Source organism: Muntiacus reevesi, chromosome 12 (assembly GCF_963930625.1).
Source record: "Muntiacus reevesi chromosome 12, mMunRee1.1, whole genome shotgun sequence".
Taxonomy (NCBI): Eukaryota; Metazoa; Chordata; class Mammalia; order Artiodactyla; family Cervidae; genus Muntiacus; species Muntiacus reevesi.
Window position 1 is genome coordinate 11,656,371 of NC_089260.1, and position 14,876 is coordinate 11,671,246.

General features: G+C 37.3%; 1 protein-coding gene across 2 annotated transcripts in view; it reads left to right on the plus strand.

Annotated features, from left to right (window-relative positions):
- The window catches only part of DPY19L4 (dpy-19 like 4), a 62,492-nt gene that overhangs the window by 36,450 nt on the left and 11,166 nt on the right, over positions 1–14,876 (plus strand). For both annotated transcript variants that reach the window (XM_065902653.1, XM_065902654.1), the window contains 5 exons: positions 1,749–1,907; positions 2,628–2,747; positions 5,552–5,672; positions 11,279–11,335; positions 12,047–12,129. In XM_065902653.1, coding sequence (XP_065758725.1) covers positions 1,749–1,907; positions 2,628–2,747; positions 5,552–5,672; positions 11,279–11,335; positions 12,047–12,129 — 540 coding nt within the window. The remainder of the gene's footprint in view (positions 1–1,748; positions 1,908–2,627; positions 2,748–5,551; positions 5,673–11,278; positions 11,336–12,046; positions 12,130–14,876) is intronic.

Here is a 14,876-nt window from a genome sequence, read left to right on the forward strand (position 1 = left end):
CTTCCTCTGTCACTTTGGAAGACTCCAGAGTGAACCTAGCGTTAAGGGCTGCTTTTGCTCCGTGTTTCTTAGTTGATCTTGTATAGTGCTCCTTTGTTCTGCACGTTAGGTACTAGATTTGCTTCACAAGATAATACACTAGACATTTTAATATTAAAGCTTAGTCCTTGTCCTTAAGGATATTGCCAGCTCCTTAGATAGTTTTTATACAATTAATGGCATATAGGTGGTTCAGATTGTTAAGTGCCTTATCTTCAGATGTACCAGTTGGATATCAGGGTTTGTAATGTTCATCAGAATTTCAGGAAGCATTTCTGTTGAGAGAAACTTTTAAGAATCACTAAAGAAGTGTTAATATTTATTTAATGTGCAAGATACTGGGCCAGGTACTCTTTGGGATACAAAGATGTCTACAGTCTGACACATGCACGCTAAGTTGCTTCAGTCCTGTCTGACTCCTTGTGACCCCATGGCTGTAGCCCTCCAGGCTCCTCTGTCCATGGGATTCCCCAGGCAAGAGTACTGGAGTGGGTTGCCATTTCCTTCTCCAGGGGATCTTCCTGACTCAGGGATCGAACAGTGTCTCTTAGTCTCCTGCATTGGCAGGTGGGTTCTTTATCACTAGTGCCACCTGGGAAGCCAATCTGGCACATAGCGGATTGCATTAAGCACTATAATAAAGTGATAATTAAAGTGCCATGGGAATATGGGGAAGGAAAGATTGAGATTAGGATTATGGAAAGATCATTAAATTGGGAATTTGAATTAGACCTTAAAGAATTAGTAGGTTTAATAGGCGTATTTAAAAACAAGATGCATTTGTCCTGGGGACAAAGATTTCAATGACAGCCTCTTTGATACAGTTTTATTGCTGTTTGGCACATTGAGAAACTTGAACGTTTTAGTTTAAACCTGGTGATTTGTGAAGCATTCTTGGTCCCTCCATGAGCACTCCTGAACATCACTTTTTCACTTATCTCTTTCCCCAGAGCTGGGAATTTAGGGATTAAATGGAAGTTAAAGATGGTTTGGGAGTGAGAATGCCAATTAATCTACCTATAACTAAGAGTCTTGGTTATATTTAGTGTGGGTTAAAAAAAGCAGTTTATCTGATAGGACTGTCTAATATAAAACAAGAGTGTCCAATAACAATGTAACTTTAGTTGCATACATAGTTTTTTAGTAGCCATATTAAAAAAATAGTAAAAAGAAACAAGTGAATTTAATTAATGTGTAAACAGTATAAAATCACTGAGATATATTTTGTATTTTTAAAATTCCTTTCTTGAGCTGTTTTTGTCTTTGAAGCCCAGTGTATATTTTGTGCCCTGAGAGCATTTCCACTTGCCACAGTGCATGTGTTGACGGCTACATGCAACTAGTGACTATCATGTGGGACTGTGCTGGTTGAGGCTACACAGCTGAATTTTTTGTTTTCTTCCAAGTAAAAATAGAAAGTAAAGCTACCTTAAAACTATATTGAGTCCTATATATATTGGACTGTATATATATGTTGTCACATTGCTATATCATAAAAAAGTAGCAATTTTAAATTTATTAGGGCAGTTTGTTGAGGAGGGTTACTAATGCTATTATTTTCATTTGTAAAGGGTATGGCCTTGCTGTCCTAAGTTAACAGATTAAAGAAATGTGTTTTGTCTTAGTTTTTACTGAGGTAAAAAATAACTTTTATGTTCAGTATTTTAGAACATCTGTAATTTTAGTATCATGCTTTTTGTTTTCTGTAGGAATTTTACAATGAATTGGCTCCTGTGTCAAGAATCCCTTCAGGCACCATCTCAAGATTTTTTTTTGCGATTGACACAGTCTTCTTTACTACCTTTCTATATTTTGGTGTTAATTATTTGTTTTCTTTCTATGATTCAAGTTATTTTTAGGAGAATTAAGTAAGTACCTAAGAAAACCAATTGTATTACTAATTAATAAATTATGAAATACATAAAACATTTAATATCTTTCCAATATTTATGTATTTGTTTTATAGCTTCTAATTTAATTCTTTTTATCGGTATGTATAATATCATTATAAGTTGACCAGATAAAATTCAGATTTAAGCATATATATCTAAAATATGTAATGTCCATTTTTAATGCAGGAATAATATTACATAATCAGTTAAACTTTTAAAGATTCATTCAGTAATTTACTCAGGATTTTTATTTATTGTAAGAAGAATCTCTTCTACTTAAATGAAACTAGTAGTAAAAGTAGTAAAAGTGATTTTAAACTATAAAGTTTGACTATTTAAAAATATTTTTATAGTGTTTGAAAAGAGGTTGTATATAGTATCTTGATTTTGAGAACTTACTCTAATTATGATTTAACTATATTGATTTAGCAACCACTAGTTCAGTTATAATGGACAAGGAACCTAAGTATCTAAGTCTCTTTTTTATTACAGTTATTGAACTTTCATGTTTCATCTTCATTGAGTCAGTTGTCTTCCAAAGTTGAAAAGCCTCTTTCAAAGACTTGGAGATATATAAATTAGGTATTTGACCAGCAGAAAGTACTTTCAAATTTTAAAAACTACCTATGTATTTTTTATGAGGATACTAAAGATCTTTTGATTTTTCAAAGTAGTCAAAAACATTTCTTTTGGTAGTGATAAGTCCCTGAAAGAAACTGTCACACTTGAAGATGGACGAATTGGAGAAAGGCCAGAAATAATTTATCATGTGATTCACACTATTTTACTGGGTTCTCTTGCAATGATTATAGAAGGGTAAGTGTATATTTGATCCATTTGTTTTAACAAAGAATTGTCCTTTATGATGGTAGGTAGTGTTTACTTTCCAGAATACATTTATAAAACACTACAGAAACTCAAAAAACCTTAATATAAGTGGGGTTTAGAGAGGTATGTATAATATAATGAACCAGTATTTGCTTATGCTTTTATTTGTTCAAAAACTGTTGAATGTCTTCAAAGGGTCCAGCATTGTGCTTACTGCTGGGGGTACACTGGTGAACAAAAGTGGACAGCAAAAGTCTAACCTTATGTGATTTATGGCCTATAAAGGTGACAGACACTAACCACACAAAAATAAAATCACAACTTTGCTAAATGAAGGAGAGGTAAATGGTGTTTTGAGAGTGAGGGTTCAATAAATGATACCCTTTTCTTTGAAGTTTGACTTAGGTGAGAAATAAGACATAGGAATATAAAAGGGTTCTGAGTACCCAGTTTCAATGAAGGTAGGAGGTTTCTTTATACCAACAGACAATTCTCTGGATGCCAGCTGAGTATCCTACAATTCAACTCAGTTTTGACACTTGTCTGCCAAGACCATCAGAATCCATAGGCATAGGGTTCAGTCCTATAAGACTCCCTTGTTACCTCTTCAGACACCGATTACAAGTCCAGGTTATTACCTGTTTCTGATGAACTGACCAGAGTGTCCCAAACTCTGGCTGGAACACTAGTCACATCAAGAAGTAGTAGGAGAAGAACTGAAAAGGTGTGTCAGGGCCATATCTTAGAGGGCCTTGAAAACCATTTAGATGAGTTTCCATTTATTTCTGTAGGTACTGGGAAACTAAAGATTTTTAAACAGAACATGTCTTCTCATGGTTATGTTTGAAAAGGATTCATCTGGCATCTCTCTGAATTGGAAGAGAATTAAGGTTGAAATGTTAATTAGCTGGCTAGGTGAAATAAATGGTAAGGAAGGGTTGGATACTAAGAAGTCAGTGGATTCGCATAATGGTCCAGTGTCTCCAGTAGAGTTTATGTTCCAAGGGATGTCATATACATGTAATTTAGCGTGAATTGATGTCTCTTCAAGTTACAAATTAGACTTTAGTGTTGATTCCGGCTGACTGGAACAACTGGTTTGGTATTCTGAAATGGGGGTGTTAGGAGGAGATATTAGTTAACTGGGGAAACCAATGCGATTCCTCTGTCTTAATAAAATGTATTCTGTTTGCATCCACTACTTCTCTCAGAGCCTGATTCAGTATTCATTTTTTTAAACCTTAAATACAGTACAGTCTCGAATCGATATTTTGCTTTCACATAACCCTTGACCTTATGAAAATGCTTTTTAGTACTTATTTTCTAATGGTTTCCCATGTGTTCAAGTGCCACATTAGCTGCTTCCCAGGTGGCGCAGTGGAAAAGAATGCATCTGTCAATGCAGGAGATGCAAGAAATGTGGGTTTGATCCCTGGGTCAGGAAGGCCCCCTGGAGTAGGAAATGGCAACCTACTCCAGTATTCTTGCCTGGAAAATTCCATGGACAGAGGAGCCTGGCGGGCTGCAATCCATGGTGTCACAAAGAGTCAGACACAGCCAAGCATGCATGCAGGAAATGCATGTGTTCAGTTTTATTCCATCTTGATAAAGACTTCCTTGAGAGCTGTAGCCACGTCTTGTCTTTTTCCTCTGTAGTACTTTGGTCACCCTGAAGTGCATGAAAGTGCATGATCAATAACTTATCAGATGAATGAATGTTACTTTGCTTTCCCCATTTCACAGCTTTCCTAATTTTATAAAACCAAAATAGTTCACATTTATACTCTGGCCTCATATTCTTCTAGTCTCTGTAGAGTGTGTCATAAAAGAATATTGCTTGGAAAGGTCTTTTTGTTTTCTTAGTATTAACTACAAAAGTTATCCTTTGAGATGTTGTTTTTCTTTGTTAATCTGTGTGAAGCAATGCGTCCACAAATTTTTCTCACTCTTCCTCTTCTGTCTTCAGCTTTTACCATCAACTCTTACAGCTACAAGTTACAACTTAGAGTAATGTTCTGTCTTTTATTTATGCAAGTTGATTTTTCTGTACACCTGGAATTTTAATCTTTTTAAGTTAAGAGCCCCAGTTTTTCAATTCTGTTTTTAAAATGTTAATCTCAAAAGTAATACACTTCAGACCATGTAACAAACACAGTGTAGAAATGTATGAAGTAAAAAATTAAAATCCTTCCATCTCACTCCTCAAAGGCCACAACTGTCAGCCGTATCTTTCTTGATGTTATCTTTTGACTATACTGTATATAGGTCCATTAGGGGGGAAAAAGGCACCAAAAAAACTAGGGTAACAATATACGTAAGATTTTACAGTTTGCTTTTTTGTTTTTCATAAGGATTTGTTTAATCAGTACCTATTAAAGGATAGTTAGGTTTCTATTTATTTTGTAATTAAAGCAACATATTTTTAATATTTATGCTATTATATCTGTAAGCTAGATTACTAGAAATGGCATTGTCTTGTGCTATTTAAAACCTATTTTATAGGTTCTGCCAAATTGCCTTCTGAAGAGGAGAAACAATTTATATTCTCTCCAAGAGTAGTTTTACTACACCTCAACTATATTAATGCCTAATCCTCATTTTAGTAACCCACATGTCTCTTGATTATTTAAGAAGTAACTATCTGTCACTGAAAATTAGAGGGTAAGCTTTTTCACTCTCCCTTAACATTGTGGTGTTTTCATGAATGTTAGGAAACAACTCAGAATAGAGAAATCATATAATAATGATGTTCATAGAATAGCTAATGTATGACTCTTTTTTGTCTTTTCCAGCTTGAAATACCTATGGACTCCTTATGTGTGCATGTTAGCAGCATTTGGTGTATGTTCTCCTGAACTTTGGATGACACTTTTCAAGTGGCTTCGATTACGAACTGTACACCCAGTGTTGTTGGTGAGTCATTATTTTGTGTTAAGTTCTTGTTTCTCTTTCAAGTATATTAATGGAAATCATGTTGAATACAATTGAAATAGCATGAGTAAATCATTTTATGATTTATAGGTAGAGAAAAAGAGAAAGAGATTCTGAGGAAAATATTTTTTCCATAATTTCTGATTATAAAAGTAGTGTGTTTCAATGCAAAATCCTTAAAAAATAGAAGGTAAAAAAAAATTAAGTGAATCAATAATTTGAGAGGCTATCAAAAATTAAGTGTTATAACATTTTTCTTGGTTTGACTTAGAACGATGGTATGTTTTCAGTGTGAATGGAACGTTTACACTGTACCTGCTATGAATCAGTTCAGTTCAGTTTAGTCACTCAGTCTTGCCTGACTCTTTGCGACCCCATGAACTGCAGCACGCCAGGCTTCCCTGTCCCATCACCAACTCCCACAGTTTACTCAAACTCATGTCCATTGAGTCGGTGATGCCATCCAGCCATCTCATCCTCTGTTGTCTCCTTCTGCTCCCGCCTTCAATCTTTCCCAGCATCAGGGTAATTTCAAATGAGTCAGTTCTTTGCATCTGGTGGCCAAAGTATTGGAGTTTCAGCTTCAGCATCAGTCCTTCCAATGAACTCAGGATTGAGTCCTTTAGGATGGACTGGTTGGCTCTCCTTGCAGTCCAAGGGACTCTCAAGAGTCTTCTCCAACACCACAGTTCAAAAACATCAATTCTTTGGTGCTCAACTTTCTTTATAGTCCAACTCTCACATCCATACATGACCACTGGAAAAGCCACAGCCTTGACTAGACGAACCTTTGTTGCTAAAGTAATGTCTCTGCTTTTTAATATGCTACCTAGGTTGGTCGTAACTTTTCTTCCAAGGAGTAAGTGTCTTTTAATTTCATGGCTGCAGTCACCATCTGCAGTGATTTTGGAACTCCCCAAAATAAAGTCTGCCACTATTTCCACTGTTTCTCCATCTATTTGCCATGAAGTAGTGGGACCAGATGCCATGATCTTTGTTTTCTGAATGTTGAGCTTTAAGCCAACTTTTTCACTCTTCTGTTTCACCTTCATTAAAAGGCTCTTTAGTTTTTCTTCGCTTTTGCCGTAAGGGTGGTGTCATCTGCATATCTGAGATTATTGATACTTCTCCCGGCAATCTTGATTGCAGCTTGTACTTCATCTAGTCCAGCGTTTCTCATTGATATACTCTGCATTTAAGTTAAATAAGCACGGTGACAATATACAGCCTTGATGTACTCCTTTCACAACTTTGAACCAGTCCGTTGTTCCATGTTCAGTTCTAACTGTTGCTTCCTGACCTGCATACACATTTCTCAGGAGGCAGGTCAGGTGGTGTGGTATTCTGATCTCTTTCAGAATTTTCCACAGTTTATTGTGATCCACACAGTGAAAGGCTTTGGCATAGTCAATAGAGCAGAAATAGATGTTTTTCTGGAACTCTCTTGCTTTTCCAATGATCCATCAGATGTTGGCAGTTTGATCTCTGGTTCCTTTGCCTTTTCTAAAACCAGCTTGAAGATCTGGAAGTTCATGGTTCACATATTGTTGAAGCCTGGCTTGGAGAATTTTGAACATTACTTTACTAGCGTGTGAGATGAGTGCAATTGTGTAGTAGTTTGAGCATTCTTTGGCATTGCCTTTCTTAGGGATTGTAATGAAACTGACCTTTTCCAGTCCTGTGGCCACTGCTGAGTTTTCCATATTTGCTGGCACATTGAGTGCAGCACTTTCACAGCATCATCTTTTAGGATTTGAAATAGCTCAACTGGAATTCCATTACCTCCACTAGCTTTGCTTGTAGTGATGCTTCCTAAGGCCCACTTGACTTCACATTCCAGGATGTCTGGCTCTAGGTGAGTGATCACACCATTGTGATTATCTGGGTCATGAAGATCTTTTTTGTATAGCTCTTGTGTATTCTTGCTACCTCTTTTTAATCTTCTGCTTCTATTAGGTCCATACCATTTCTGTCCTTTATTGAGCTCATCATTGCATGAAATGTTCCCTTGGTATCTCTAATTTTCTTGAAGTGATCTCTAGTCTTTCCCATTCTGCTGTTTTCCTCTATTTCTTTGCCCTAGTCACTGAGGAAGGCTTTCTTATCTCTCTCTGCAGTTCTTTGGAACTCTGCATTCAAATGGGTATATCTTTCCTTTCCTCCTTTGGTTTTTGCTTCTCTTCTTTTCACAGCTGTTTGTAAGGCCTCCTCAGACAGCCATTTTAATTTTTTTGCATTTCTTTTTCTTGGGGATGGTCTTGCTCCCTGTCTCCTGTACAGACAGTGTCATGAACCTCTGTCCATACATAGTTCAGTAGGCACTCTTTGTCTATCAGATCCAGTCCCTTAAGTCTATTTCTCACTTCTAATGTATAATTGTTAGGGATTTGATTTAGGTCATACCTGAATGGTCTGGTGGTTTTCCCTACTTTCTTCAATTTAAATTTGAATTCGGCAATAAGGAGTTCATGATCTGAGCCACAGTCAGCTCTTGGTTTTGTTTTTGCTGATTATACAGAGCTTCTCCATCTTCGGCTGCAAAGAATATAATCAGTCTGATTTCAGTGTTGAGCATCTGATGATGTCAATGTATAGGGTCTTCTCTTGTGTTGTTGGAAGAAGGTGTTTGCTATGACCAGTGCGTTCTCTTGGCAAAACTCTATTAGCCTTTTCCCTTTTTCATTCTGTATTCCAAGGCCAAATTTGCCTGTTACTCCAGGTGTTTCTTGACTTCCTGTTTTTGCATTCCAGTCCCCTATAATGAAAAGGACATCTTTTATGGGTGTTAATTCTAGAAGGTCTTGTAGGTCTTCATAAAACTGTTCAACGTCAGCTTCTTCAGCATTACTGGTTGGGGCATAGACTTGGATTACCGTAATATTGAATGGTTTGCATTGAAAATGAACAGAAATCATTCTGTTGTTTTTGAGATTGCATCCAAGTACTGCATTTTGGACTCTTTTGCTGACTATGATGGCTACTCCATTTCTTCTAAGCGATTCTTGCCCACAGGAGTAGATACAATGGTCATCTGAGTTAAATTCATCCGTTCCAGTTCATTTTAGTTCGCTGATTCCTAAAATGTTGATGTTCACTCTTGCCATCTCCTGTTTGACCACTTCCAATTTGCCTTGATTCATGGACCTAACATTTCAGTTTCTTATGCAGTATTGCTCTTTACAACATCGGACCTTGCTTCCATCACCAGTCACATCCACAACTGCGTGTTGGTTTTACTTTGGCTCCATCTCTTCATTCTTTCTGGAGTTACTTCTCCACTGATCTCCAGTAGCATATTGGGCACCTACCGGCCTGGGGAGTTCATCTTTCAGTGTCCTGTCTTTTTGCCTTTTCATACTGTTCATGGAGTTCTCAAGGCAAGAATACTGAATTGGTTTGCCATTCCCTTCTCCAGTGGACCATGTTTTGTCAGAACTCTCCACCATGACCCGTCTGTCTTGGGTGGCCCTACACAGCCTGGCTCATAGGTTCATTGAGTTAGACAGGGCTGTGGTCCATGTGATTAGATTAGTTAGTTTTCTGTGATTGTGGTTTTCTGTGATTGTGTGAAAACCACAATCACCTGCTATGAATAATGTGCTTGAAATAAAAAGACAAAACATGATTTGGGGCCTTCCCTGGTGGTTCAGTGGTTAGGACCCCAAGCTTTCACTGTCGGGGGCATGGGTTTGATTGCTGGTTGGGGGACTAAGATTTCGCATAGTGTGCAGTGTAGTTAAAAAAGGTTAATTTCATTAAGTGGACCATTTCCTGGTCATAAAAAGAGATAATAAGGAGTATTAATAGGGTGCTGTTGGAACAGAGAAGGCCTGCTTAATTCAGTTTTTTTTTTAATCCCTGAAAGAGGACTTCAATTCTGAGGTTTGAAAGATGAGGGTAAAAGGGGTATTCATGGTAGAGGGAAGAAACACCGGTTGCAAAGTACATGATATTTGCAAAGGGAGTAAAGTCAGAGGCGAAGAAAAGGCATGATACAGTTAATTTTGTTGGCACATAAAACGTGAGGTAAGGGTCGTGAAGAAATGAGACTGGAGGAATCAAGGAGGGTAAGGTCATTGAGGTCTTTGAGTGTTTTGCTGAACTTGGTGTTATCCCACAGGCATTCAGAACACATTGACATGTTTATGCAGAGGTGGGAGAAAGTCAGCCTTACCTTTTCTCTCAGCCCACCCTTAAAGTTCCATGAAGAATAGGCTTAAAGGTGATAGACTTGAACCAGGAAGGAGGTTGAACCTCCTTAAACCAGGTACAGGCCATGGAGGAGGAAGCGATGAGAGCTTACTATGTGTCAGGTACTGTTTGAAGCATTTCATATGCTATTCAGAGCTTACAAAGACCTTGTTGGCAAGTTTCATTATCTGTATTTTATAGACAAGGAAACGAAGGCTTAAAGTGATTAATTAACTTGCCCAATATCGTATAACTTATAAGTGTAATAAAATCACGATTCACACCCACTTTGGAGTTCTTATAGCTCCAAAGCCCATTTATTTAATACTGTTCTATACTGAAGTGAAAAAAATATAAGATTTGGTGCTTCGTAAAGTATGGATGAATGAAGAATAGGGAGAAATCATAGATGTTTCCTAGGTTTGGCATTTGAATGACTAGGTTGTGGGGTCACCCAATTGCCATGGGACAGTACGAAGAACAGGTTTTGGCGGAAAGCTGATAAATTATTATCTCTAATAATAGTTTTCTTGTATTTTGCTAACCTTTTTCCAGAGGAATTTATATATTCTTAGCATAGTAGTATACTGGTATTAAAGAACCAGCCTGCCAGTGCAGGCTAGAGACATAGAAGATGCAAGTTCAATCCCTGGGTCAGGAAAATGCCCTGGAGAAGGAAATGGCAACCCACTCCAGTATTCTTGCCTGGAAAATTCCATGGACAGAGGAGCCTGGCGAGCTACAGTCCATGGGGTCGCAAAGACTTGGACACGACTGAGCACACACGCATACTGGTATGTACTGACTGTTTTTCCTGTGTTAATTCATTGTCTTTTTGCTGCTGATAGCTATTTATTTATTTACAATCCAGTGTTTTTTGTAAACTTCCTAAGTTAGATTCCTGGGAAAATCAGATACTCACTTGCTATTTGAAATGTTGTGATGAGCATTATGTTCTGCCTTAAATTTATACAGTAAATATGTATGTCTCACTTTACCTCCAACTTGTTATATCTTAAATCCATTGTTTATGTGGTAGTCATTCAGTTGTGTCCGACTCTTTGTGACCCATGGACTGTAGCCCACCAGGCTCCTCTGTCCATGGAACTCTTCAGGGAAGATTGCTGGAGTGGGTTGCCATTCCCTTCTCCAGGGGATCTTTCCGACCCAGGGATCAAACCCAGGTCTCCTGCACTGAAGGCAGAGGCTTTACCGTCTGAGCCACCGGTAGTCATCACCATCTTACTCTATGAACTAGGTTCCATGCTGACTCCCAGTTTCTCTGAAATTGTTATAACTGTAAGAATATTTGATTGGTCATAGAGTCATTGTCTAGTACCTCTGAAGTATATTCTGAAGTGTATTTATCCATAACGCTTTTTGCTTTAACATTTTAGGCTCTTATTTTGAGCATGGCTGTGCCCACTATAATAGGTCTCAGCTTATGGAAAGAGGTAAGAAAGTTAAATTTTTCATAAGGTTAAAATATATGTTGTTTATAAGGTAGTGATAAATTTTTATGTGTGTGTGGGATACTTATATTGGGACAGTATTTTAACAAAATAAAATGTGATATAATAAATAATACTGAATTTTCTACCAATAGGATCATGATAGAAGAGTTAAAACATTTTTAGAGTGCCATCTGATGCAATTTTCTATAGTCTAATATTGTTAGACTATTACAATTGACAAAGGAAATAGCTGAATAAATAGTATTTACTAGTAAAGAGTAAAAAGCATTTTGGCAACCCCAAAATTTAAATATTTACAAAGTAATATAAATTCTTTACCTTACCATAATGTGACATGAAATTAATTGCCAGTAAACCTGTGAATTATTTGACTTAACCTGAAATTTATTTGTTTACTTATTTTTTCAGTGTGATGTGCATGAAAGATACAACTGATGATTAATTGGTGATGCTAAAATTATGTATTGAGTATAGGTAGTAAATTAACCAAGCGGTAGATTATTTGGACCGAGAATAATGAACAGGAAACTAAGAGAAAGTAAAGTGACCTGTGCCATTTCCTCTGTGAGAACAGTGCTGTGATAGCGTTTGTCACAAGCAGGCCTCTTAGTCTTTGGAAATACTTTGAAAAAGCTTCAAACTTTCTAAATACTTACACACAGGTTTCGGGGTTTTTGTTTTGTATTTTAGTTTTTTCCAAGATTAATGACAGAACTAATGGAACTACAAGAATTTTATGACCCAGATACGGTGGAACTTATGACCTGGATAAAGTAAGAACTGAATTACCTGAGACTGTTGTTAAGCTATTAATTAATCGTTGCATGCTATTTAATAGATTCAGGGGGAATAATAAGGTAATCCTTTTTCCATGAAAGTCAGGAATTTTACCCTATATTTTTAGGGACAGTTTTTTAATTAGACATATAATTCTAATTTTCTAATTGAACTTGTTTCCATCAAAAGTACAGTATTGATAAGTTGAGATGTGAAGCTCTAGCTATTAAGCATCTAGAAATGTGGAATAAAAAGGAATCAATATCCTTTTATTTAGATAGTCAAGAGATGCTTCTTTTAACCAGGGTTGGAGGTGAATGAACGGTGGGTTTCTAGTGTTGATAACCAAAGTTAACAACATTTTTAATTTTGATACTCATGCAGATTTTAAGGTGACAGGAGATGTGCTCTTGGACCTATGCAAGTGGGGAATTGTAATTGAAACACCCTATTCCATCCCCTAACATATTAATACATACAGGACCAAGGAACCCTCAAAGGGTCATACTGTCAGTGAAGGGATGAACTCAAAATATCCAGCAAGTGGTAGAAAAAGATGGTAAGAAAGCATGTCTTCCTTGGCCTCAGCTCTTGGTCAAAAATAAAGTGTTTCCTCTGAATTTGTAGCGGTCCATGTGAATTCACATATCTGTAGCTTGAAATTATACTTGTTTAATCCAGGGAACCCTGTATCAAGAAATTAGCATCAAGATATTTCTGGATGGTCTGGAGTGCCTAATAAAATCCTCAACCCAGGCTACCCAGGATTTCACAAATAAAGCTTCATGGAGATAAGTTCTAAAGTTACAAAACACATGAAGAAACACTTTGACACAGCAAGACATATTGCTGTCATTTATGATAAGCAATAGAACTAGACCTCTAGCAATTTCTGATAATAAAATTTGTGTCAGGTTTTGCGGCACAGTGGACTCTCATAAAAGTTGGTGACTTACAAGCAATAAACATTTGTTAGTTTGCACCACTTCCGTGATCAACTGAGTGGAAGCAATAGGTACTGGGCCAGCTCATGTGGAATTGGTTAGTCTGGCCTGGCCCCTCACGTGTCTGTGGCTGGGTAGTGTCAGCTGAGGGCATGGAATTGACTTAGCCACTTACTTCTCGTCATCCAGCCCAGGTGAGACTGGGCTGATTCACAAGATGGTGGTTGTAGAGCTCCCTAGAGCAGCATGTTTTAAGTCTGCTCACATTGTGTTTGCTAATGTCCTATTGGCCAAAGCAAGTCACATGATGGAAACTAGAGTTTCCTCCAAGAGCATAACTATGGGGAAAGAATCATTGCAACCATTTTTTTCAACCAGTCTACCCCACGAATAGAGACTGATAAAAAATATGAAAAATTTTAAACATATAGATAAGGAAATTAATACTTGAAAAAGGAACAAAATACTATCAGAAAAAGACCAGGATAAAACAGAGAAAAAGATTAAAACTGTTTCTAGAAATGAAGAATTAATTTTATAGAATAGGTGAATAGAAATGAGAATTGTTGTTGTTCAGCTGCTAAGTCGTGTCCAACTTTTTGCGACCCTATGGACTGCAGCATGCCAGGCTTCTCTATCACTATCTCCCTGAGTTTCCTCAAACTCATGTCCATTGAGTCAGTAATGCCATCCAACCAATCTCATCCTCTGTCACACTATTCTCCTCTTGCCCTCAATTTTCCCAGCATCAGGGTCTTTTCAGGCTCTTAGCTCATGGCCAAAGTATTGGAGCTTCAGCATCAGTCCTTCAGTGAATATTCAGGGTTGATTTCCTTTAGACTTGACTAGTTTGATCTCCTTGCAGCCCAGGGGACTCAAGAGCTTCTCCAGCACCACAGTTTGAAAGTGAGAATAGGTCTTATATGTAAGGTCTCATTATTATGACGACACCTCTTGTATGTATAAAGATTATTATTTTAGATCATCCTTAACTACCGCCCGTTAATATTTTTTTGTGAATTGTATTTACCTTTGTGGAACACTGACTGTATAGCCTTCTGTTGTTAACAAAAGAGTAAGTAAAAAAAAAAAAAAAGTAAGTCACATTTACATGTATGATTTACCACAATATTTTTTAAAACAGCAAAGGCCTAAACATTGGACCTTTTACATCAAATGATTGAGCATTTATGTTACTGTGATGTGATTTTTCTGTTTCATTTTTGTTTCCCCATCACCAGGTGCTCCTTGAGGACACTGGCTGTGTCCTCTTTACTCTCAGAGTTTTATCCAGTAGGTGGATGCTGATTGTTGAATACAGGGAGGAATAAATAAGTCGGGACATTAGAGCAGCCCTTTGGGATCTGTCTTGTGAGGGGCATCCATCTGGGACTTTGGAATTATGATTTAGAGGAGAAAAGTCCTTCATGTGTAACTGGAGCCAGACACATGGGTAAAGGCAGGGAAGGAACAGGAGGATAGGTGCGTCTGGAAGGAGCTGGGTTATGGTGGTTAGTATCTGCCAAAGATGAATTTGAGAATTCACAGCATCACCAGTGAACTGTCCCTGTTCCGTTTCCCTGCACTATCGCCCCGTGACCTAGATGGCAACAGATGTATTTGTCCTCTCCCCTGCTCTGTTTTGGAAGCAGTGACCTTGTCCTCCCGCTTCTCTTTTTAAACAATTTCTGACACTTAATAGCTGCTCATTTTTTTTAATGAATCAAAAAATGAAATGAAATTAAAACTGACATTAAAACTTAAGTGTACAATCCATTTTAACTTGCTTGGTATTTCAG